The 23,218-nt window shown below is 32.1% G+C and overlaps 1 protein-coding gene across 4 annotated transcripts; it reads right to left on the bottom strand.

The window, feature by feature from the left end:
- Positions 1 to 2,487: 2,487 nt before the first annotated feature.
- LOC130811431 (SUN domain-containing protein 4-like) lies at positions 2,488 to 16,482 on the bottom strand. Of its 4 annotated transcripts, none has more exons than XM_057677759.1 (5): positions 16,230 to 16,482; positions 9,076 to 9,166; positions 4,211 to 5,583; positions 3,755 to 3,840; positions 2,488 to 2,888 (listed from the first exon to the last, which is right to left on the bottom strand). In XM_057677759.1, the coding sequence occupies exons 2-5, from the start codon at positions 9,152 to 9,154 to the stop codon at positions 2,663 to 2,665; spliced, it is 1,764 nt and encodes a 587-aa protein (XP_057533742.1). In that variant the 5' UTR covers positions 9,155 to 9,166; positions 16,230 to 16,482; the 3' UTR covers positions 2,488 to 2,662. The 4 variants fall into 4 exon arrangements, with proteins under 4 accessions (XP_057533742.1, XP_057533739.1, XP_057533740.1 ...); XM_057677756.1 differs by lacking the exon at positions 9,076 to 9,166 and adding an exon at positions 8,279 to 8,481 and having other exon boundaries at positions 16,230 to 16,479; XM_057677757.1 differs by lacking the exon at positions 16,230 to 16,482 and adding an exon at positions 8,279 to 8,481 and having other exon boundaries at positions 9,076 to 9,466.
- Between the last annotated feature and the right edge of the window lie 6,736 nt (positions 16,483 to 23,218).

The raw sequence follows: 23,218 nt of genomic DNA, 5'->3' as shown, positions 1-23,218 counted from the left end.
CTACGTGGCCTATGGAGAGATCTTTGGTGTTTTTAATTTATCTTTTTCTTGTTTTATTTATGTTATTATTATGTCTTTTGTTTTTTTGTGGTGATTTATAAATAACGGTGATTAATTAGGAATTTCTTGTCTCATTCTCATCTCATTTGGGCATGTGAATCTTGTGGCGTTTTTAAATATAACCCTAATTACAAGAGGAGTGTACATTGAAAACATTATTTAACTGTAAGAAGCCTTTTCCAATTACGAGGGTCTTTTGGTTTGATGGAGGAGAGGATGGCATAGCGTGAAGTGAAGAATATTGGAGCTTGATTTGGATTATCGGATTGGTTTTGAGTTATGTGTTTTGGGTCGAGTTAAAATCAGGTCTTGTGTTTATATTGTTTTTTTATACCGTTGAAAGTCTTTTTAAATTGAATTTATTTATTTAAAATCGGTTAAATATCAAGTCGAATTTGTTTTGGTGAAGGTTGGGAAAGAGAAAGCAAGAGTGCGAAAGTGAATAAAAGGAATAATCACGTGGGTAAATAGAGGACGAATACTGATTTTGTGTGTACATTGCTAATAAAGAAATAGGAAATAGATGTCATTAAATAAAATGAAACAATTCTATTACCCATGCTTCATGAATAGTAATGATTAAACAGTATTAAACCTAAGCATGCAATTATAGAGGGATTAAATTTATCTGTTGGACAAATATAGATTGAATCAGAAATCAAGAGTTTGGAGAGAAGTTAGAAGTTATACTTTTATCTATAAAGATGCGTGAAAATTCACTGAAATTTTTTTGGATAAGGGAAAAGGGAGACTCAATATGCTCTTGTTAGAAGGGTCGATAACATATTGTTGTGAAAAGAAAAGTCGGAAAAGATCTAAGAAAATATGGGAGAAGCAAACTAAAGTTATTCTAAATGAGTTATATCTCTTTAAGGGACCTAGTTAGAGATATGAGTAGTCGAAAATGTCGAATCCATGTAATAGACTACTAATTATTATTTTTCCACTTTTCTCTTATCCCTATCTGTCCATGTCTTTTGTTTGTTTTTGTGTGTTACCCATTTACTTTTCATGTATTGATTCTTATTGACCCATATTTAGTTTAGCTTGTGTTGTGTTTGGCAGATCGTTTTTTCCGTAAAGATTTGTATGTGCTTCTTTACTTGGTGTTTAATTGACTATATTTTTATTTGCCCTCTCTATGTGCGGAATATTAATAGTGTTTTTTACCTTTATTCGGACTCTATCTTATGCGGGATACTGGGAGTGTCCTTTACCTTTATCTTTAGTTGTCTTCTCCCACCCGAACCTTGATTTCTAACAAAATACTGTGATGGTGACTATAAGTACAACTTGTTGCACAATCAAACAAGCAGAAATTGAAACGCTTTTATATTATTGTTTTCCAATTACTACAATTTATGTATAAAACATCCACGGGAGAAATTATTTACTCGTGATCCAAGATTCTTTGCATCTCATAATTCCAACACTATTTATCTACTACTCAACCAAATATCGTTTTCATCTTATTATTCTTATTACATAAATATTATACCCTTTTAATTCCTTTGATTTTAATACAATAAATAAAAGTTATTTATTCATTTATAAGAAAAAATAAAACAAAAATTAGGTGGATGAAGAAAAATGAATGAGCGAAAAAATGAGTTTGAGTCGAATCTGGGTCCAATCAGACCCTAACCCAGATTAATTTTTGGTGGATCATACCCAAACTCAGACCTTTAGGGTTTAAAAATTTTGAATTATGATCTAATCCTGTAGAATTTGATGAGTCTATGGTCCTAAATGGATCTTGATTTAATTATTCAAACTTTAACTTTTTTACATTTTAAAGGTTTCATTAGTATTACAAAGGGTCTATGAATTTGTATATAATTCTAAATTGAGTCCAAATAAATTTAAAAATAGATTTAAAACAAACATAAACTTAATTTTAAATTGTATTATAGGTAAGATACTAAGATCTAGAGTGGAACTAAAATGAGTCTAGCGGGTCAGGGTCTTAAAAGGATCCAGAAAGAGGATCTAGGTCTATGTCTAGGCTTTGTCCTAAAAGGGTCTGGTCTAGGTTTGAATTTGGGTCCAAAGACCCTAGACCCATTTATTTCTTTTGGACACGGGCTTACATGATATAATACACCTAGTCAAACACCAACTTTACCATCGGATAAATAATTGTCATATGATTCACTAATATTCTCGCAATAAGCACATTAATAAAAGTGAAGCGTGGTTAATTTTGAGCTATTTTAAGACCTTTTGCGCAAATTCAACTTGTTACACATCAGAAATCAAAATCCTGATTGTAACCATTGCTGTCTGTCGGCAAGTTGTGAACATTCCACTCGTTATGCACACAATCAATCATCGCAGCGCTTCTAAAGTTACCAGAATACCCAACGTCCATGATCGAAAATACCCACAAACTCGAAATTTGTCCCAAGCTTTTCATTACAGATGGGGTTTTATAATGATAATGCAAGAACATACTTTCATACATTTTGGTCTGCCAAAAACACTTGAACGGAGTGCAAAGAGCCAAAGATGCAAGTGTTTCGGGATAATGTGGATCGTTCATATATGATATATACTATACTTGTATAATATATTAACTCAACGAGATTATACAAGCCGCGACTTATAGTGAAAGGACGACGATAGTACTAGTACAGCTCAAAAATAGAAAAAACCAGGAAGACTTCAAACAAAATTTCCTGGATTTCTCCGACTTATAAACACTATTTACCATATCTGTGAACAGCATAAAAAGCGACACAAAACCAAAAACTACGCTTATAAGAAATACCACGATACCCTTGCTCTCCATGTGAAACTGTCTTTCCTGGACCTTCCTGATATCAGATCTGCAAAATTCAAGGGCTGGTATCAGAAGATAGAAGCAAAGTGTATTAAAGACCACAAAAGGTGATGAATCGATATGGTATCAGAAGCCTAGATGTGCTTGGTGTGTAAGGTGTGACTTGACTCGAATATACTAGGATGGTAGACTTGATGTATGTGGTTTTGTTTGCATAGTACACTACTATGCTCCTCTTTGTGTGGCCTGTCTCTTGGGCCCCTCTTCCAATGGCTTTTTCCCCTCCAAGGATTTTTATGGCGGCGGTTTTAGGTCCCCCAAGATTCAGTGTTTTATCAATAATATTTCCAATTTTCAAAAAAAAAAATCTCATCAACCCCTTTTTTCATGTGGAAAGGTTAGGCGCTGAGTATGAAGGAGACTTGTGTTGCATTCACAGTTGTAACCCAACATGTTGTCGTGTGAGGGGACGTAATAGTGTATATAACATGTATTGGGGTCTCAACCATCAGTTTAAGTTTTTGGCTAAGTTGGTTCCTTAACATGAATATGTAGACAAGTAACAGCTTAGCACAAGATACAAACATCAAGCTCTAACTATAAATATGACGGTGACAAGAAAAGTTCCGATCTCAAATCTTTCCTCCATCAAAATGATATGCAATCTATCCGCTCATCCCTAGTATATTACTAAGATTTTTCTGAGCATTCAGAGTCCATGAATAAAGTAATGATAAATCCCTACGATATGCTCTTTAGTTTCCGACCCTTGATGGAAACTATCAACAATTTCCATTTCTAAATCGACTCATTCAAAGGTACGAGGAATAATATAAAAGGGAGTGGGTACGGATGAGCAATCCTCATTCGAGGGACAATCAACATGATCAAAGTATAGGAACAAAATACAACCTGAGAATAGCATTGTCCTTTAGTACAGCATCCAACTGCACAGAAACTAAGGATCTCCAAGCCACGAGATCATCAACATCTTTAGCCTGGAAACAACGAATCAAATATTCAACAAGTCACAAACAAGATCTTAGCCATATGGAATTATCATGAAAAACAATAATACTTCCTCCGTTCTGAATACATTACAATTATTGACATTATTCATCGTTCAAACTTATTTTATATATTGCAGCTCATGTATAAGAAAAAATATAGTCAAATGGGATCTTGTTTGAACTGTCTAATTGCATACTTTCGTGATATCAACTTTTTATATTTTTTAGATTAGATGTGTATAGTTTAATATATAAATGATGAATATAACACATTGGATTGCGTAAAAAGACAAAAATGGAACGAAGGAAGTATTAAAGAAAACTCAAAACTAAAATATGATGAGATATCAATACGTACAATAACATCCTTGCTATCAAGAACATTCTTCAAATCCAATCTGGTCTTCTCCAATAGCCATTCTTTCTCTTCCAAATCGTTATCAAACTCCTTGAAAATGTTTGTATATCGAGAGTTAACCTCCTCTAGATACCTTTCAAGAACAGATAAACTTAAGTCTAGTGTTCGAACTTTTTGCATGAGTATCTTAAGAACAGTATCACCAGGCATCCGACTAACTTGGTGACGCACTTCTTCAACATGATCAGGACTTCCATCAATAGCTTCATTGTGTTTCAAATTTTTACCTTCAGCCGTTTCATTTTCAAAGGGATTATCTTGATTTGTGCCGCTCTCAGCGGATTCTGCAACATGAGCCGTTGGTTCCTGATCAACTGCCGGTTCTTTGTTTTCATAACGATGATGATCAGGAACATTTATTAGATCCTCCAGCATTCTCTCGACAGCATCAACACCATATACCTCAACACTACTGAGTGTACAATAAAACTCAGATCCATAATGGCTCAATATATTCAATTTCAGGTACCTCACCCATTTGGGAACCGAGAGTGCAAATCTTTGAGCATGCTTCACATTTCCGGCGGAAAAGTTACCCAATTTTTCCCACGTTTGAGTAGGATAAACTTGACTACCCAACAGCTCGAAGTCTTTCAAATTCGAAGAGTAATGCTCAAAATTCGCTATTTCGATCATATCGACTAAAGTTTCTTCAGAGAGTTCTATGACAACAAATTTCCCCTCGGCTGAACATGGGTTTCTAAGATACTTGTCCTTATCCTTATTCAAAATATTAGAAGCACCTTTAGCTTCCTTGTTCGAATCCAATACCTTAGCTCCCTTTGCTGCTGAAGCATAGTTGTACTCACCACCCCCAGGTTCCATTCTATGAATGACATTCCCTGTCGCACCAGAAACATTTGTACTGCTAGAATTAAGGGCCTTCTTCTTAAATTCTTCCAGACCACGAGGGACCGTACGACTTAGTCGCTCAGTCTTTCCATTTCCCTTCTTTTTTTCCTCGTCGAAGTTGGAACCCTCCACCTCAAAACTCTCGGTAGACCCCAATATACCAGTTGTGATGCTACTTCTATCTACTCCAGTCTGTACCTCAGCGTGGTCCACGGACCCCAGAACATCAGTTTTGGTATGGTTTCCAGTATCCTCCCCAGAATGAAACTCGCCAGCAAGTGCTTTGGTTACATTATCATCAGTGCAGGAAGTCTCATAGGAGTTTTCAGCACAAGTTTCATTCAAATGCTTATCTTCCAATAAAGCCAATTCATTGTTATGTACAGGACCAGAGGCTAGATCGCTTCCTTGCTTGTTTTCATCGAAGTTTGAGACATTGAAAGCAGGTGCTTCAGATTTATCTGCACAATTTTGTAGACAGTCAGAAAATAGTGCAAAGAGTGACGTCACATACGGCTGCCTATTTATTCATTACACTTTGAATTTCTAATCAACACACAGATTATTAAATGGGTCTTTTCATAGTTAGAAATAACTAAACAAGTGCACATGGTGAAGTCACATTCACCTTCCCATTCATCCAAGGACAATAAATTACACTTCGATTAGCATATAAACGCGCAAATTATATATGGGTGAGTTGTGCAAGACATAATCACTAATAAGAGCTGATCAAACACAAATTCAGTTTCTGCTTACAACAGTTAGCACAGCCAAATGTTTCCACTTTCAACTTATAACATATATGGTATTCTCTTCCCTCCTTTAGCAAACGAACAGTCATTGCTACAGGCTGTGAAATAATGTTATGCATATGAGAGATACCTACCATATTGAGAATTTTCATCCTATTTTAGATGCCTAAGGGCACTTGGAAAAACAAGGCTAACTGATTTATTCAACAAGATTTTGCGAACAAACATGATTTCAAAGACTGGAGAAGTTCTCTAGTAGCCATTTACAAGAACAAAGAAGAGCGGAGGAATAAAGTCATAATGAAGTTATGAAAAAAGTGATAGAAATATGCATGAGGAGATATACAAGAACCACTTCGGATTTATGCTTGAGACATTTACAATGGAAGCAGCTCATCTGATGAGAAAAAAGATGAAGTACCATAGAGATGGAAAAAAGATTTGCACATGCTTTTAATTAACTTGGACAAGCCATATGACAAAGTAATAAGAAAAGCAATTTTGTGAATAATCACTTAAAAGGGTATTTCCAAAAGATACATTATTATAGTGCAAGATATGTATCGAGAAATGAAAACAAATATTAGGGCATGCGACAGGAAAATAGAGAATATTCCAATCACAATTGGTCTTCACCAAGGTTTGGCCCAAAGCTCTTTTTGTTTTCAAGCATTCTTAGATGAAATATGATTTTAAGAAAACGTGTCTTGGTGCATGTTGTTTGCTCACGACATTGTTTTAATAAATAAGACCAGAGAATCAAAAATGGAGTGAAGACTAAGTTCGAACGATGGAGACAAGAATTGCAGTCATGAGGGCTTAAATTAAGTCAGAGAAAATAAGCAGAAACACTTAAAAGTTGAAAGAGAAAGACATTGTTCCATGCTTTTAATACCTTGTCTCCATATTCTACGATGGTGCGGATATCAAATAAATGTGAGCCATATAATTAAATGTGGGAGGCAAAGGATGGAGAGTAGCCACTAGAATATTATGTAATTGAGGTTTGCCCTAAAGCTGGAAAGTTTTATGAAACGACCATAAGACCAAAGCTACTACATGATTTTGGATTTTGGTCTTTTAGAAAAGATCATGTCAGAAGATAAGAATAGCAGATACAGCGATGGTTAGATGGATAAGCAGGTATACTTTGAAGGATGAAAGAGAACAAGTTGAGGCAATTTGGGAAAGTACAATAAATTGAGTATTGGCTAACCGATAAAGAAGATAGAAAGTTGGAACTTGAAGCTTTTTAGATTTTAAAAGAAGACGAGGAAAACCAAAGATGACTTGGAGGGCATGTATGCAAAGGGATATATAGAATATACAGTTACTAGTTGAGATAGTAGAGGATGAATAGAGAAGGAGAATTCATATTGCCAACCAATGAAACATCTATTGGTTCAAGTAGTCAACCCTAATCATTTATGATTGAAGCTTTAGCAATGTTGTTGATTGTTTAAAATGAGCTTATCTTTTCAAAAATTAGACAAAAACAACATTGAGAACAATCAATGGCTAAAAGCTCTTTTGTATGAATTATTAGTTCTATTTGAAAACAATAGGTCACCTTAGACTTAAGGTGCCAATTGCCAAAGTGCGTTCGTCAAAGTATGTATTACCCTAGTATTTACACTCGTATAATATGGAAATCACATGTCCAGAGCTATCATTAAAAATTTCACAACACAGCTTGATAAGTTTTAATTATGATATGATTATAACACTTGAATGGACTTTATCACGAAGTTCGAAATGCCACTTTGGTAAAGAAAATGGACGCTTATAACAGTTGATGAGGAAGGTAATCCATTTGTGCCCATAATTTGATATGAAATGTCCTACATGAATGTCTATGATCATGCATCTCTATGAACAACCATGTACTCCTAATGTCCACAAATGTTTACCCCCATTCCCCTAAGAGTGATACATCTTAGTAAGTAGGGACTCTTTAGCTAAAAAAGGGATTAGGGCAAACATTCGGAACATCCTAAAGATGCATAATGGTCGCGATCATGGCAACGACATAGTGATGCGGTTATCCTAACACCAAGTGTTAGCTGAAAGTGTGAGATATTCCCCAAAACAACCCAAAAGTAGGCAATCCTTAGCTAAAAAGGAGATTAGGGCAAACATTTGGAACATCCTAAAGATGCGGTAATGGTTGCAATCACGGTAACCACACGGTGATGCAATTCTCATAACACCAAGTATTGACCAAAAGCACGAGATTTTCCCCAAAACGACCAAAAAACCGATTTTTCTTATACCTTGACAACGGGGAAATATTCAGTCTTTTATTAAAAACCTCTACAACGCGGGCAATGCAATGCGATTTGTATTATGATCCGAGTAACATAAACAATGCTGAAAACAAAAGGTAGTACAAGAAGCACACCTTGATGTCCATCACCATGACTGATCCACGAATTCAACAGAAAAATGAATGCCCAAAGAAGGATAACTAATGAAACAGAAATCTTATACAAATACTTTCTGCCAATAGTCTTCTCTATCACTCCCCGTCGCAGAAGAGCTCTACGTGATCTCTGCATCTCTCATCAATCCAACAAAATGCACTTTACACACCCACCTTACAACCTACACCATTTACAATTCAAATATAACAAAACCCTAAATTTTAACACCCACATAATTAAATTGATTTGAATCTAAGTAAAGTTGAAATTCAACAAAATTAATTTTGAATGCAAGCAAGGGTTAATTGAATTGAATAAAGTAATACCCTTTGGCGTATAATTGAAGAATAAGAATATAGAGTAGTGTTCACAAGAGTATATAAAGGTTTGAAATCAAGTAAAAAAAACAGAAAATTATATCAAATAATTCAGAAATTAAAGAAGGGAAACAAACAAAATACATTCAAAATTCAAAAAAAATATATTCACTTTCTGCTTTCTTGGGTGATTAATAACAATAATAATTAGTAATTCATAACGTAATTCGTTGAGTTGACCAGCGTGTAACGGAGTAATTCTTGTTCAATTTTTATGGAAAAATATATATTTTTTAAAAACAGAATAATTCAAAGAAATCAAATCAATACTGGGTTCTTTAGGAAATGGATTAATCGATCTTGATTCATTGAACCCAGAAATAAGAATTGAAAATATCATTTTTTTTTTTCCAAAAACGAAAAAAAAACAAAATTAAAAAGGGAAGAAAGAAACTCACAGTCATATAAAAGTGGGAGAATGATGAAGAGATGAAGAAGAGTTGAAATTGAAGGGAATTGGCGATTCATCTGATTCATATTATTTCATTCCTTAATTTGAAAAAGGAACAATTAATTATTATTATTACTATTAATAATGGAGTAGTAAATCAATTCTTTAGTAGGGTAATGGTAGTACAAAATAATAATCAGTAAAAAAAAAAAGATAAAAAAACTCTGAATCGTATTCATGAACACTCCATTGGGTTCTACTATTTCCTTCTTGTATGGGGACTGGAATGGAGATTGGGGATATCCCAATTTCTCTAATTTCAAACGTTATGCGAGTCATTTGAGGTGGACCCAGTCTCCGTCTCCGATTACTTCTCCATCAAGTACCTATACGCGTATCTGTCGACATTTCTGTTACACAAATTCTTGGGAGAAAACATCTCTATTTGAGTGTCTCTATTATATATTTTTTACGATATTATAAGTATGTATTAAGAATAATATAAGTAGACATTAAAAATATTAAAAATAGTCATAAAGAATACAATAAGTAAACATTAAAGATAATATAAGTAGGCATTAAGAATACGGTAAGTAGGTATTAATTTTTAATGAACTGGGCTTAAGATACGTCTCTCAAAGAGACGGTCTCTCAAGAGACTAGCTGTTTTTGTTAACAAATTTTTCAACGTAATTTTTTTAGTGAGTCATCTTTATCGTGAGACGACTTCAATAATTGTGTCAGCCCAAACTATTTAAAAAGAATTACTTCGTTGTCGTACTAATAATTTTTAATTAATAACCGTTATTTGTAAATCACCACAAAAAGCCAAAAAATAGTAATGAAATAAATAAAACCAAAAAAAAGTAAATTAAAATCATAAAAGTCTCATCCTATCAAATACTACCATGTAAAAGTGATTTGTAACTTCACAAATCATCGTTATTTAATAAGACATCCTTGTTGTTGTACAAATATGAAATCATATTTTATCAGCTCGTCTTGGACTAGATGGTCTCATAATGAAACCGTCAACTTGGGTCGGCCCAATTCGCGCGTGTAACAACCTTGGATTTTTTTTAATTTTCTAGGCATTTTTCAATTATGATCTTAAAGGTATCAATTTTGACCTTAAAAAAATCAATTTAAAAAATTGATACTTTTAAGGTCAAAAATGATAAATGCCCAAAAAATTGAAATATTGTTACACGCGCGAATTAGGCCGACCCAAATTGAGGGTCTCATAATGAGACTGTCTCGTCCAAGTTTTTGTGTTTATTGTTTATTTATGCTTTTTTACTAACGGGTTTTTTTATGGATTCGTCTCACAGTGAAAGGGTCTCACACAAGAGGAGTTGTTTTTTAAAATGAAACAGTCTCATTTAAGATTATTTGTGTTGGCCCATGTACATTTTGTAGATTAAATGATCACTTGTAATTTTGAAAATGATTATTATATAAATGAGCTAATTATATTATATGGGCTCGTCTCATGGTGAAATAGTTTCATACAAGACGGGTCCATTTCATGGTGAAACAGTTTCATACAAGACGAACTGACATTTGTTTGATATACTTCTACAGTTCTACGTTCCTAATCCTCTATGATAATAGTAAACAAAATTGAGTTTTTTTTAATAAAAAATGGATATTTGGTAATAAATAAAATGAAAAAAATGAATTATGTGGATAAAATTATAAACATATAATGTATTGATAAGATTAAATGAAAATAATGGATCATTGTCAAAAAATAAAAATGATGCAAAATGAATAAGACTACCCGAAGTTAGGGATAGAAGGAGTACATTGTTAAATAGCATTTCCCTGGCTTCATTACGTTTAGAATATTTTATATATAGAGAGAAAAATTTAAACAAGAGTTAAGATACTCCTTCCGTATAATTGAATTTGACATTTTCAGTTTGGTCTTTCTCACTTAATTTGCATCATTTTTATTTTTGGATAATGGTTCACCATTTTTTTTAATCACATTTATACATTTTAACTCTTTTTTAATTTTATCCCGACAATTTATTTTGTCTCTTCATTTATTACTACTTTCTTAAAAACAACTCAATTTCTCTTTGATGCAAATCAAAGAGGACGGAGTAGGTGCACATTGTTAGATTCATCTCAATGAATAGAAATTTAATATAATTTTTATAAAATATATTTATAGATATTAAAGCTCGAATTATACTTGAAAGATGTGTAAAAAGGTCAAATATAGCCAACATAGTTAAATGGGTTGGTACTAATTGTGAAATAGGAGTATTAATTTGATTTTTTAAGAAATTTATTATTATTTAATTTTAAACACTATAAAATAGGTAAAAATACTTATAAATTATTTAAAAATTATTTTATCTATTTCACTTATTTTACATTATTTTAAATTAATGTCTAAACGGTTTTTCTCTTCTCAATGTAAAATATATTTATAAGTTTTTTTCAATCTACAACGATCGTCTTACTTAAAGAATACTTCAATGCTACTTGCTAGAGTATTTGAGTATTTGACGTCTTCAAGTTGAAAACTACTTTTTTCGGTGATACATACAATAATAATTAAGAGCTACTAAATGTGTGTATTAATTTTTATTTAATTTAGTTAAAATTATTAATGATAAATTAAATTGAATTAATTTCTGGTTGGTACTTAAATTATGTAGAGTGATTTATTTATTTATTTAAGTAGTAATTTTAAGATTTTAAATTCAATACTATCATTAATTTTTTATTCATCTAATTTAATATTTATTTAATACTCTCTCCGTTCTTTTAAGTTCTTCCACCATACTATAACGGATAATTTCATACGTTCTTTTACCATACTATTTTTAGAAAGTTTTTATCCCACTTTTACCCCTTAACTCACCCCTCCCCCCCCCTTTCTTTTACTATACCCGGAATCATCCGGATTCATTTATTGTGTTCTTGGGTGTTGGACTTTTCATTATTACACCTACTGCCTTCCTATTCTTCCTCCTCCTCTTGAACGGTCGTTTCTCTTTCTTCATGAACACCATTTTCATGGCTTTTCCCCCTGTTTGTTCTTCATTTTTAGTGCGTTTTAACTGCATTAAAATGTAGATCGATTTATTCTCATTATTTTGAGGTTCGTTTGTTTTGGCAAAGTTTCGAAATTTAAAGCCCCCTGTTCTGGAATCCGCCATTATCTTCTTGTTAAACCTTTAAGTCTTTGCAATGGAAAACAACGAATCTAAGAGTGACTCCACAATTCCTTCATATCTTTATGACGGTCTATGCGATTATGGTGAGTTGTGTTCTTGTTCCCTCCATGGTCGTTCCCATTCTTACTCCGATGAAATTTTGAAGTGGTCAAAAAAAGATCTTGAGGCATATCAAAAGGTACTTGAAGATGATGCCACATCTGTGTATCATGAATCTCCACCAACTTCTCCTTTTGTTGAAAAGGAACCATCTCAATTATATCCATTAACTCCAACTAATGTGAAAGAAGATGAAATCAATTTGGTTGTCCCTGACACTCCTTAAGATGTTATTGCTTCTAGGGCAAAATTGAACCCCAAAAAAGGTGCTTGATGATTGTAAGGTTGTTCTGATTTTTCGTTTGTTTTTTTTTTAATTAAATTTGAAAAATTAGAGCTGGTTTTATGTGTTGTTGTTTGATGCTGGATTATGATGATCTTGTATTTATGTTTGATGTTTGTTTTTTCGTTTGTTTTTTATGTGTTGTTGTTGATATTGTGTTCTTCTGGTTTATTTGGGGTTTTTTCGTTCTACTGTTGGTATTATGTTGCTGGTTTTACGGTTGATGTTTATTGCTGGTTTTATGTGTACAAACCCCTGTGATGTCAAATTGTTGAACCTTTAAATTCTGAAAGATTTACTTTGATTACTTGGTTGAGTAGCATTTGGTAAACCAAAACCCATCACTTGATTTTTTAGCATGTTCAGTTACTTCATTTGTTGATGATCAATTGTAATCTGAGAGGTTTCATAACCTCTATGAAGAATTAGGGGGCATTTTTTCTGAAATTATGTAAAATAATGAAGTGACTAGCTAATCAAAAACATGCACATTAATCGTTAATATGGGTTGTGATTAACAAATTGTTGCTCCTAAGTTTTTAAAGCTACAATTTTAATGATGATTTGAACAAAATAAACTGAGGAGCTTTGATGTTTGTCATCCTTGAGTTTCTTCAACTGCCTGATCATAAGCATCTTGAATGATCTTTGTTGTTTGTGCAGCATCCTCATTTTCTGTTAATGCTTGTGTTTGTTGTTGATCGCTGTTTGGGTTAAGAAAAGCTATAGCTTCTCTAACCAATTGTGTTGGGATTTTCACTTGAATCCTTAACCTGCCATTGTCTTCTTGAACCTTCTTTCCAAAGTGTGGTTGTATGTAGTCATTACACCCCTTAACTTTTAGAATCCCATTTAAATGATGTTGTGATGAGATCCACACATTACTTAAGGTATTTGGATGTAGCTCTCTGAATGCATCCTCAACCGCTGTGATTAATTATGTCATGTTTTTGGGCATCTTTTTATGTATAAGTGATTGTATGCTCCTAAAGAAACACAAGTCTAGAATATTACAATCCGGACTATTTAGAGGTTGTTGAGTAAGAATGAAAGTTAAACCCCTTTGCCTATTGTGTTGTTGCCATATTGGATCATCGTTTGTGATATGAGCCCTTGCATTATCTTGTTGAATAAAAATAATGGAAGGTCCTTTACTTGGCCATTTTCTTAGTATAGCCGAAATCAATTGTTGTATGAGCATATTCCTATAAACTTCTTGATTAACTGATTAGGTTAGTTTAATTTCTATTGAACCTCTTGGTCAATTCTTTGAATCTCTTTGTGCTGCCACCCTATTGACAAAAGGAAAATTTTCAATTTTCCCATCAAACGTAGATTGACCAAAACGATTCCATCTAGGCCTAGCAACGACCCCTAAGAACATGGCCTTAGGTATGAACTTTGATGACTTCGCTGCCCTATATGGGACCTTTTCTTTGTGTGCTAAATAAACCCTTTGCGTTTTCTTGGTTAAATAAAACCACTTCTCGTCAATGTGAATATAATCGTACATTACATTGTAAATCGGGTGTCTTTGAATGGTGTCTTCTTGGATAAGGCTCAAAATCCACTCCACCCTCCTTATTTTGTTGGCATCGGTTAAAGTCGGGTGTAGTGGATTTGAATGAGCCTTTATCTCGCCTCTTTTTATCAACCTTCACACCGTTGACGGTGCCAAATCTAAACATGTTGCAACATCTCTAATGCAAGTGCGTTCGCCAATGGGTCTAGGCTCAAGTAAGTTTGGTGGTACAACCACTCTTTTTCTTCCACAATTTTTTTACTTGGATTCCACAATATATGGTTTGTTTGCTTCTTTGGTTTGTATTGCTCATTTCCATAAATCTCGGATGGTTCTATGTGTATAGCCGTAATTTTGAGCTATGCGTTTGAATGTACCATGAGGAAGTGAGTCACTAACTTTTAGTGACAACATATCTTGGAAAATAAGTTGCCTTGACTCATTCGTGACTCTTGGCTTATGCTGATTTTGTTGTTGTGGTCCTATTTCTTCTATATTCTGTGGCTCTTCTTCTAATTCAGAACTAGACTCTGGAACGTATGAATTCGATCCAAAGTACCAAGCCCCCTGTTGCTCATCTTCACTTCCTGAAGCCATTGAAGGCTAATGATGCGATGATCTTTTTCACAAACTGTTTGGCTACTGTTTTCGAATATATATGAAGAATTTGTAAGCTGTTAAGAAAAGCTACTAATTTTTGGAAGATAATGATGCTGATTTTTCCAGATTGTTTGGTTACTGATTTTTCACAAACAGCAGCCTTTATAGGCTAAACTGAAATTTGTAAGGTTATTTTTTCAGATTATTTGAGGTAATTTCTGATTAGAGTACATGTAATTGTTGATCCATGTTAGTTTAATTTGGCCAATGTATGTAATTTGCTGATCCATGATTGTAAATTTTTTATTTTTTGTTGGTTTTTGTATGGAGGGATTAAGTTCCCTCCTTTTTTTTGATTGTAGAGCTCCAAACTTTCCCAATTTGAAAAGTTGGTTAAATTACCTCCATTGTAAAAGGTTCTGTTTCATTTTTAATTAATTTAATAAAATCAGTTTTTTTGTTTTACTTTTATTTATGATTATTTTCTCTTTCATACTTTCAATACAATCATTACTTCACACTATTATTTAATTAAAATAATACCCACTACAACCAAAGATTCTCTTTTTCCTAATATGTGTGAAAAATCCAAAGTAAAAGAACTTAAAAAAACAAAAGGATTACTTAAATTCAATACTACAAACTAAAATTTAGTTTAACTGAGATAAATTTTGATATAAAAAAAATTTAATTTGATTTAATCTACATTGAAGATAGCACGTCATTTAAAACTTTACAAGGCACATCAACTTATCAAACAACATTAAAGTGTTAATTTGTTATATTGAATTAGGAAAATAATATAATGCAAGTTATATAACTTATAAATCAATCTACCATTAGCAACTTTAAATTTGCATCATTAGTTCATATTTTTGACATTTAAGTGTTTGATTATATGAAGTATATTGCACTGTCCCTTTGATTATACCTCCTTTAATTATATTTACTGGAAGATTTTTTTTTAATTAAATGAAATAAACTATATGAAACAGTAAAACGTTTTACGGCCTATTTGATTTACCATATGGCGGTAATGAGAATGATTTGTAATGTTAAATTTTATCAAAAGTTTCATGTCTTTTTCATGGTGATGAAACTTTAATCATAAAAAAGTTTTTTTGTTTACAAATTTCCATTACCACGTAATACCACATCTCCCAATGGTAATGCACTGGAATGAATTTTATGAAAAAATAGATGATTGAAGTTGGATAAATATAGCCATCAAGATAGCCAAGAGATTTTTCAACCAAAACTACGCTAATTTTCATTCTCATTACCACAATTTATTAACACCTACCAAATGGGTCGTTAACGCTTTCTAAAATCAATTTGATGATCAAATTGTCTAAAGTATCATATATTATAGTAAAAGTTATATATGCTATAAAAATAATCATGAATCGACTATAAATCTATGGAAGTAAAAGTATGTGAAATATAATAAGAAATCTTACCTTAAAATTCTTTTTTTTTATGCTATAGAAAGTTAGTCTCCAAAAAAATTAGAGTTAAATCTCAGATCTTTCAATATAATAGTAGCTAATAGGAACAGTATTTTGTAGAATTCTAATAATAAATATTACTATCAGTAGCAATTATAAAATAAGAAATGAAATCTAATTGGGAGGAGTTTTAGTAGTGTCAAGTGTGGGAGTGGGTTGGGTTTTGAGGGTTTTGGAGGGGAGCTAAAAAAGAAAATTCGGTGGATTTAAGCGTTTAAAAAAATGTGGAAGTTGTGTATCTGACAATTTTGAGTATTGATCACGTTAAACGATGGATGATGAGGAATGGAGATTGGTGCATACCACTGTCACTGAGCTGGAATCGCATCATTGGTTCTCACACTTAATAGCCACGTCATCAATGCTTCTCTTTTCCTTACACCTGGATTTTATGTTTTCTTGTAATTGAAATTCAATTTGACCTACTTAAACCGATCCGAAAAACATATTCCGAAATCAATTCGATGATTCGAATGAACACCTCTACTCTTATTGTTTCTTAAAGAAGTTTTCTTTTGTCATTTTAAGTGTGTTTATTTGTTGTTGTCGTAAATAATTTTTTTATTTATATTACAAATTTATTTTGAACAAAAATAATTTTGTTCATCCTCATTTTAATATTTTAATAATGCTTATGATCCTTACAGATCTTCACTAACTTCATTTTTACGTTTTTATATTTCTTTGGTTCTCATATGTTTTTCACTAGTTTTGTAAAATTATTTTTTATTAGTTGCGGTCACAATATTTTCTCCACTAACTTTTTTATAATATTATTTTAATGTTTATGCTTTCTACTTCTCCTCCATCAAATTTATTATTCAATAAAATAATATATTCACTATATTAAAAATTTTATTTTTCTTAATTCCCGTGATTATTCCTTGTGGGAAGTTATGAGAATTTCATTAAGGAATAGAGGGAGTACTAAGGTTGTTAGAGTCGGAATTTTACATAGATTCGGGAATGAGGAAAGATCATGCAAATATTTTTTTTATATACTACCCCCTTCATTCCTTTTTGTTTGTCCACTTTATGAGGGAGAAATGTAAATTTAATTTAGGAAGTATATATTCAAGACAAAATATATTCATATGGGATCTTGTTAGATTTATCTTGATGCAAAGAGTTTTAATATATAATTTTTACAATTTTTTATTATGCGTACTATGAGATATCGATGCTCAAAATTTGCGTTGAAATACGCGAAAAAGTAAAATAGACAAACAAAAAGTAACGGTGGGAGTATATGATACTTAATTATCACTTATATTTCTTCATATTTCATTTTTATAGTTTTGAGGTGTAAATAAAAATTTATTTGACTTTAGCTTTTTATTGATTAAAAGGTATAATTTTAATAATCTTTGTGATTTAATAAGTATGTGAATTGAGCTAGAATAAAATATATTTTTTTATGATTGAGACTACTCTTGTATGATCTGATCGTTGGATCATAAGATCGTATTATGATCTTATCAACCATATTCTTGATCTTGGTATGATTGTAGATCTTACCATTATTAAGATTCTACTTAAGATCCAGATCGTTTATTTCTTTTTTGATCGTAGAATTCTAAAATTGTAGATTAGAGTCGGGATTCTGATAACCATAACTATTATTATTATTATTATTATTATTATTATTATTATTATTATTATTATTATTATTATTATTATTATTATTATTATTATTATTATTATCATCCAAGTACAAAGAGTTTTGTATAAGAATTAAGAAACTCAAACTATGTATAATAGAAATTTATATAGTTATTTATATAGACATTTAATTGCCAAAAAAAATGCGTATCTTTTTGTTAAAAAATTATTATAACTCATAATGAGATAAAGGTGCAAGTTAATGAAGTGTAAGATATAAAAAAAGTTGTGGCAAAATAGACATTTATATACCTATTTTTTGCCCAAAAATAGTTATGTAGTAAATAATTTAAAACAATAAAATAAGAAAAGTGTAACAAGTATAATACAATAAAAGAAATACTATATAAACATTGTTTTCCGATTTCTCGTTTTCTATTTACTTTTTACGGTTAGTCTGATCTATTTTGTGACACATACTCTGTAATTAGTGTGCTTTTACTATCAGATCAAATTTGTCCAAAGCTCATAGCTTCATAGGTACTTGGCGGAGAAAACAGGGATAAATGAATTAATGAAATGAAAATGAAAAGTTAAATTTGTGGATGAAATTATAACAAAAAGTGAGATAAATTTTGTAGGACAAAAGTATTTTCTATGTTTGTAATATGGATTGAAACGAGTAGAATCTGGATCGAGTCTAAATGGACTAAGATCCAAATTAGTCGATTAAAGGAGGATTTGCAGGTCCAACTTGTCAGGGTCTAGATTAGGATCCACAAGTCCAAGATCATGTCCAGGTCTAAAACGAGTACAAGCTTATTTTCGTACAATTAATTGAATATTGCTTCGTACTAGGATCGGCTATAATGTTACAGGTTTGGACTTTAATTAATGATAATAATATATAAAATAAATTGTTAATTAAAATTCAAAATACATCCAATAATATTATACACACTACAAATTTCTTTAAAATATCAATCTAATTCCAAAAGTTTCTAACATAAACAAACGTTTCTTCATAACATAACCTAACATTCAAAATAATGTTACTTAATAAAAAACGTAAATTAGTAGACCATTAATATTTTTGTAAAATATATATATATATATATATATATATATATATATATATATATATATATATATATATATATATATATATATATATATATATATATATATATATATATATATATATATATATATATATATATCCTTTCTATCTAAAACCTTGGCACACATCCCGAGATCTAATAAAAAAACAAAATCAAATAGATGATTATTGTTTTTTAACAGTTTTTGGAGCAGAAATTGACATTCTTTTTGGTCCTTTCCGAAAACACCCTTCTTTTTTTAACCGTATTTTTAAACAATTAGGCAAAAAGATTTGAAAGTTTCCAAATGCAAGAAAAATTTGGATTATGAAAATCCTTCTATTTTTTTAAAAAAATAAAAATAATGTTAAAGGGAAATCGAATTCTAGGATTTGGATTGAGCGAAGAATCTAGGGAAATAAAAAAAGAAAAAGATTCGATAGTTACTAATCATATTTTTCACGAATCGTCCATTCAAACTCGATTCCTGAATCGGACAAATTCTTCAGTGCCAGAAAAAAATAATTTGGCTAATCGAACAAGGACAATAAAAAAAAAAAGAAAAAATATCAAAAGACAATAGAAAATTAAATATTAATTCTCACTTTCCTTATAAATTCTCTAGCCATCCATCGAAATTTGTCTTTATATTTGCCTTCTTTTTATTTGGCAAAATAAGAAGAAACAACTGCTATAAATAACTTTGTAATTTAAGGCTTTTGCAAATTATAGTCACAAAATTTGTTTTTACGAATTATGTATGACTACTATAATCAAAAAGAAATAGGAAAAGTTATCTTGAATAATCACATCTATTGCCTATCTGTGAATGATCCCTAAGATTGATTATTTCTAAATAATCTGACCTTTGTATGTATATTAACCGACTATTGTAAGTATCTACTAGTCGTTATACTTGCCTTTTCTTCTTCCTTATAATTTTTCATTGGTCTACCCCTACTCCTTTTTGGTGGTAGATACCTACAATAACTGATTAAATTGTGACGCCGTGATGTCTGCAAAAGAATATAAAATGGGCAATAGGTTATACTTAAATCCTACTATATTGCTAGATTTCGGTAACTTTGACCAGAGATGATATGTTATACTTGAATTTTACTATCGACTTTACATGAATGACTTTTGATATTTTAAAATATATTTAAATTCAATTCTTATTTAGCAGGTCTGATCGGGACTTTACGTCCTTCAATAGTAATACCGCAAGTGTACGGCGTAGCTTAGTACGGCTGCAAGTACAGATCAAATCCACAAAGAGTGGGGGTTAAGTCAATAGTTTCTCGATCGATTAGTGCGTTCGAAAACGTATAATAAGATGTTTGGAGATAGAAATAATTAAAGCAAGCAATTAAAAGTGCTTAATGAAAATAAAGCATAAAAATAAATAAGGATACAATGAACTAAAACAAGGATAAATGATCAATAAGCTAAGAGGCATAGGTTAGACTTTCTCACCAAAGTAGTGTTTACTAAATTTTAACATAAGGTCATGGATGTTTTGTTATGGGGAAAAATGTATCAAAAGTACGAATGTTCTCTCTCGAGCAACAAAAGCTTCCTAAAACATACTCAACTACCTATTCTCATGGAGCTAAGCATAGTTTAAGGCATGAAGCACACATTCAACATTTCCAATCAAAGCATCTACCTATTCTCATGGAGATGTCTTAACTTTTAAGCATAGATTATCGTTAAAAATTGACTCTCGCCCTCAATTCATCAATACTACAACATGATAGCAAAATCCATCTTAAACCATAAACAACACAACCAGGCCAAAGGTAAAGAAAGCAATTCAAACTACATACATGGTGATAATGCCTAGCCTAAGCCAAAACAAACTACACACTCATACTCATATTGAAATTGTAGATTGCAAACAAGCCAAGAACCATAGATGAATAAATTAAACTAGAGTATCCTAAAGAGATGAGTGCAATATAAGTTGAAGAACTACAAGCATGAATATATGAAACTAAAGGCAAACAATCAAAGCTAACTAAGTGACATGAATTGAAAATAATATAAGCAAAGATAGAAGTTACTCTTTTAGGTTCAATCTAAGGATGAACAAGATGATTTGATGATTCAAAATAATACATTCCAAAAGTTTCAATAATAATACATCAATGGTTGAAGAATCCAAGTTGCAAAATATTACAATAAAGGATGAAGTTAAGATTGTAATTGAAAATTAAAAGTACTTTATTGAATTGAAAGGGAAATTATGCTAAACACTAATTCTTAATTGAAATGAAAGCAAAGCTATAAAGAATACATAAAAATTACTCAAAATGAAGGGTGAAATCTCAGATGCCTAGCTCCATCTTCCTCTTCTCTATTTATAGCCTTCAAAAACAAGAGGGGGGGAGGGGGGTGGTGGTTTCATGATTGCTCCACCACCCCTAGGTTGTAGGAGGGGGGGTGCCACCCCTAATGAATAGGGTAGGATAGCTGGTAGTCTTAGCAGTAACAACTAGAAGTAGGGCTGAACAGAGTTTGGTCTAAACCGTAAACCAAACCGGACCAAACCGTAATTTAAATATTTGGTCTGGTCTACGGTCTAAATGGTCTGGTCCGGTTTTTTTTAATAAAAAAACGGTTTCCAGTCCGGTCCCGGTTTTAAATTTTTCAGACCAGACCGGACCGGAAAACCGTAATAAATTCCGGTCTGGTGAAAACCGTAAACCGTAGACCGAAACCCGTAATTTTCATTTTATTTAAAATTTTAAATGTTACTATTATCAATATTCTGGAAATAATAGGTTTAATCAGGTGCTGGATACCAGGGTAGTCTGGATTCTGGAAGGGTGTCTAAGATTGCATAGTGCAGACCAAGATGGAAGATTAATTCTCTACTTGGCTACAGATAAACATTATGACCCATGATTCTATTATAATCAATGGATGGCATACTGACTAGTGACCATTATGAATTTACTTTATGTTCTATATTATAAAATTAGTGATGTACTTAACTATTAAAAATTTGTAATGTTTCGGATTAAGTGATGTATTTTGTTTACAAATTATCGTTTATCTTAGATTCTCAATTAAAAAAATACAAAAAAAAAAACCGTAGACCAGACCAGACCAGACCGTTCTAGAACGGTCTGGTCTGGTCCGGTCTGGTGTCTTGACTGGTCTGGTCTGAAAAATTTCCAGACCAGAATTTCTGGACTGGTATGATTTCTTTGTCAAACCAGACCAGACCGGACCGTGTGCCGCCCTAACTAGAAGCAACAAATGTAATTGGACCTCGAATGATATTTAAAAAGATCTCAAAAGCTGCTGCCGCCTATCTCACTCGACCCGAGCGGAGCCCGCTCGACTAGTCGAGCTACCATCAGGTCCAACATCAGAAACTTTAAAAATTAGACAGAATGTGAAAATTAGCTCCGCTCGACCCGAGCCATCTCGCTCCACCAGTCGAGCGGATGTCCTGTACTCCTGAATTGAATCCTGCTAATGATCAGAAGTTACTGGAAGTTTGAATGCACTTCGCTCGACTTGAGCCAACTTGCTCGACTGGTTGAGCGACCTTTAGGAATGTGATACTCAGCTTCTAATCTCAAGTACATGCTCCTGGACTGCTCGAGCTACCTTGGCTCGAGCTTATTTTGGTCGAGGGGGTCTACTTTGACTTCTTTTGGCTTGTTCTTATGGCTTGGCTCATGATGTTTCACTTCTTTGAGCCCTCAGCATTTAGATGAGCAATGTATGCAGCAAAATGGGCTAGTTTGTGCTCGGTGTTGATGATTAGATCCTGAAATGAAATAAAATACCAAAGCAACAAAACAAGCGTAAAATCCAATAAACCAATGCAATAACATATAGTTTCCTCACGCTAAACAAACCACTTATAGAGGGTAAAAATAAAGATAAAATGTAGCTAACAAGGTCTCCTGATAGACTGTCTTTAAAGCCAACCCATTAAAACTTAATGTCTACTATCATATCCTTAATGTCGATTATATTATCCTTAATATTTACTTACAACATCCTTAATGACTACTTACTATCTCATCCTTAATGCCTAGTTACAATATCTTTAAAGCCTACTTACAATATAATTATCAGGCTATGCCTATTAAAGCTTAATACTATCTCCTTAATGGCTATTTACATCATCATTCATGCTTACTTACATCATCCTTAATATCTATTTACCGTATTTTTAGTCTTACTTCTAATGCCCAAATACATATGTACTTATGT

The sequence above is a fragment of the Amaranthus tricolor genome, chromosome 4, assembly GCF_026212465.1.
Source record: "Amaranthus tricolor cultivar Red isolate AtriRed21 chromosome 4, ASM2621246v1, whole genome shotgun sequence".
NCBI classification, from domain to species: Eukaryota; Viridiplantae; Streptophyta; class Magnoliopsida; order Caryophyllales; family Amaranthaceae; genus Amaranthus; species Amaranthus tricolor.
Note: the sequence above shows the minus strand (reverse complement) of the source record. Positions and strands in the feature narration are given on the sequence as shown.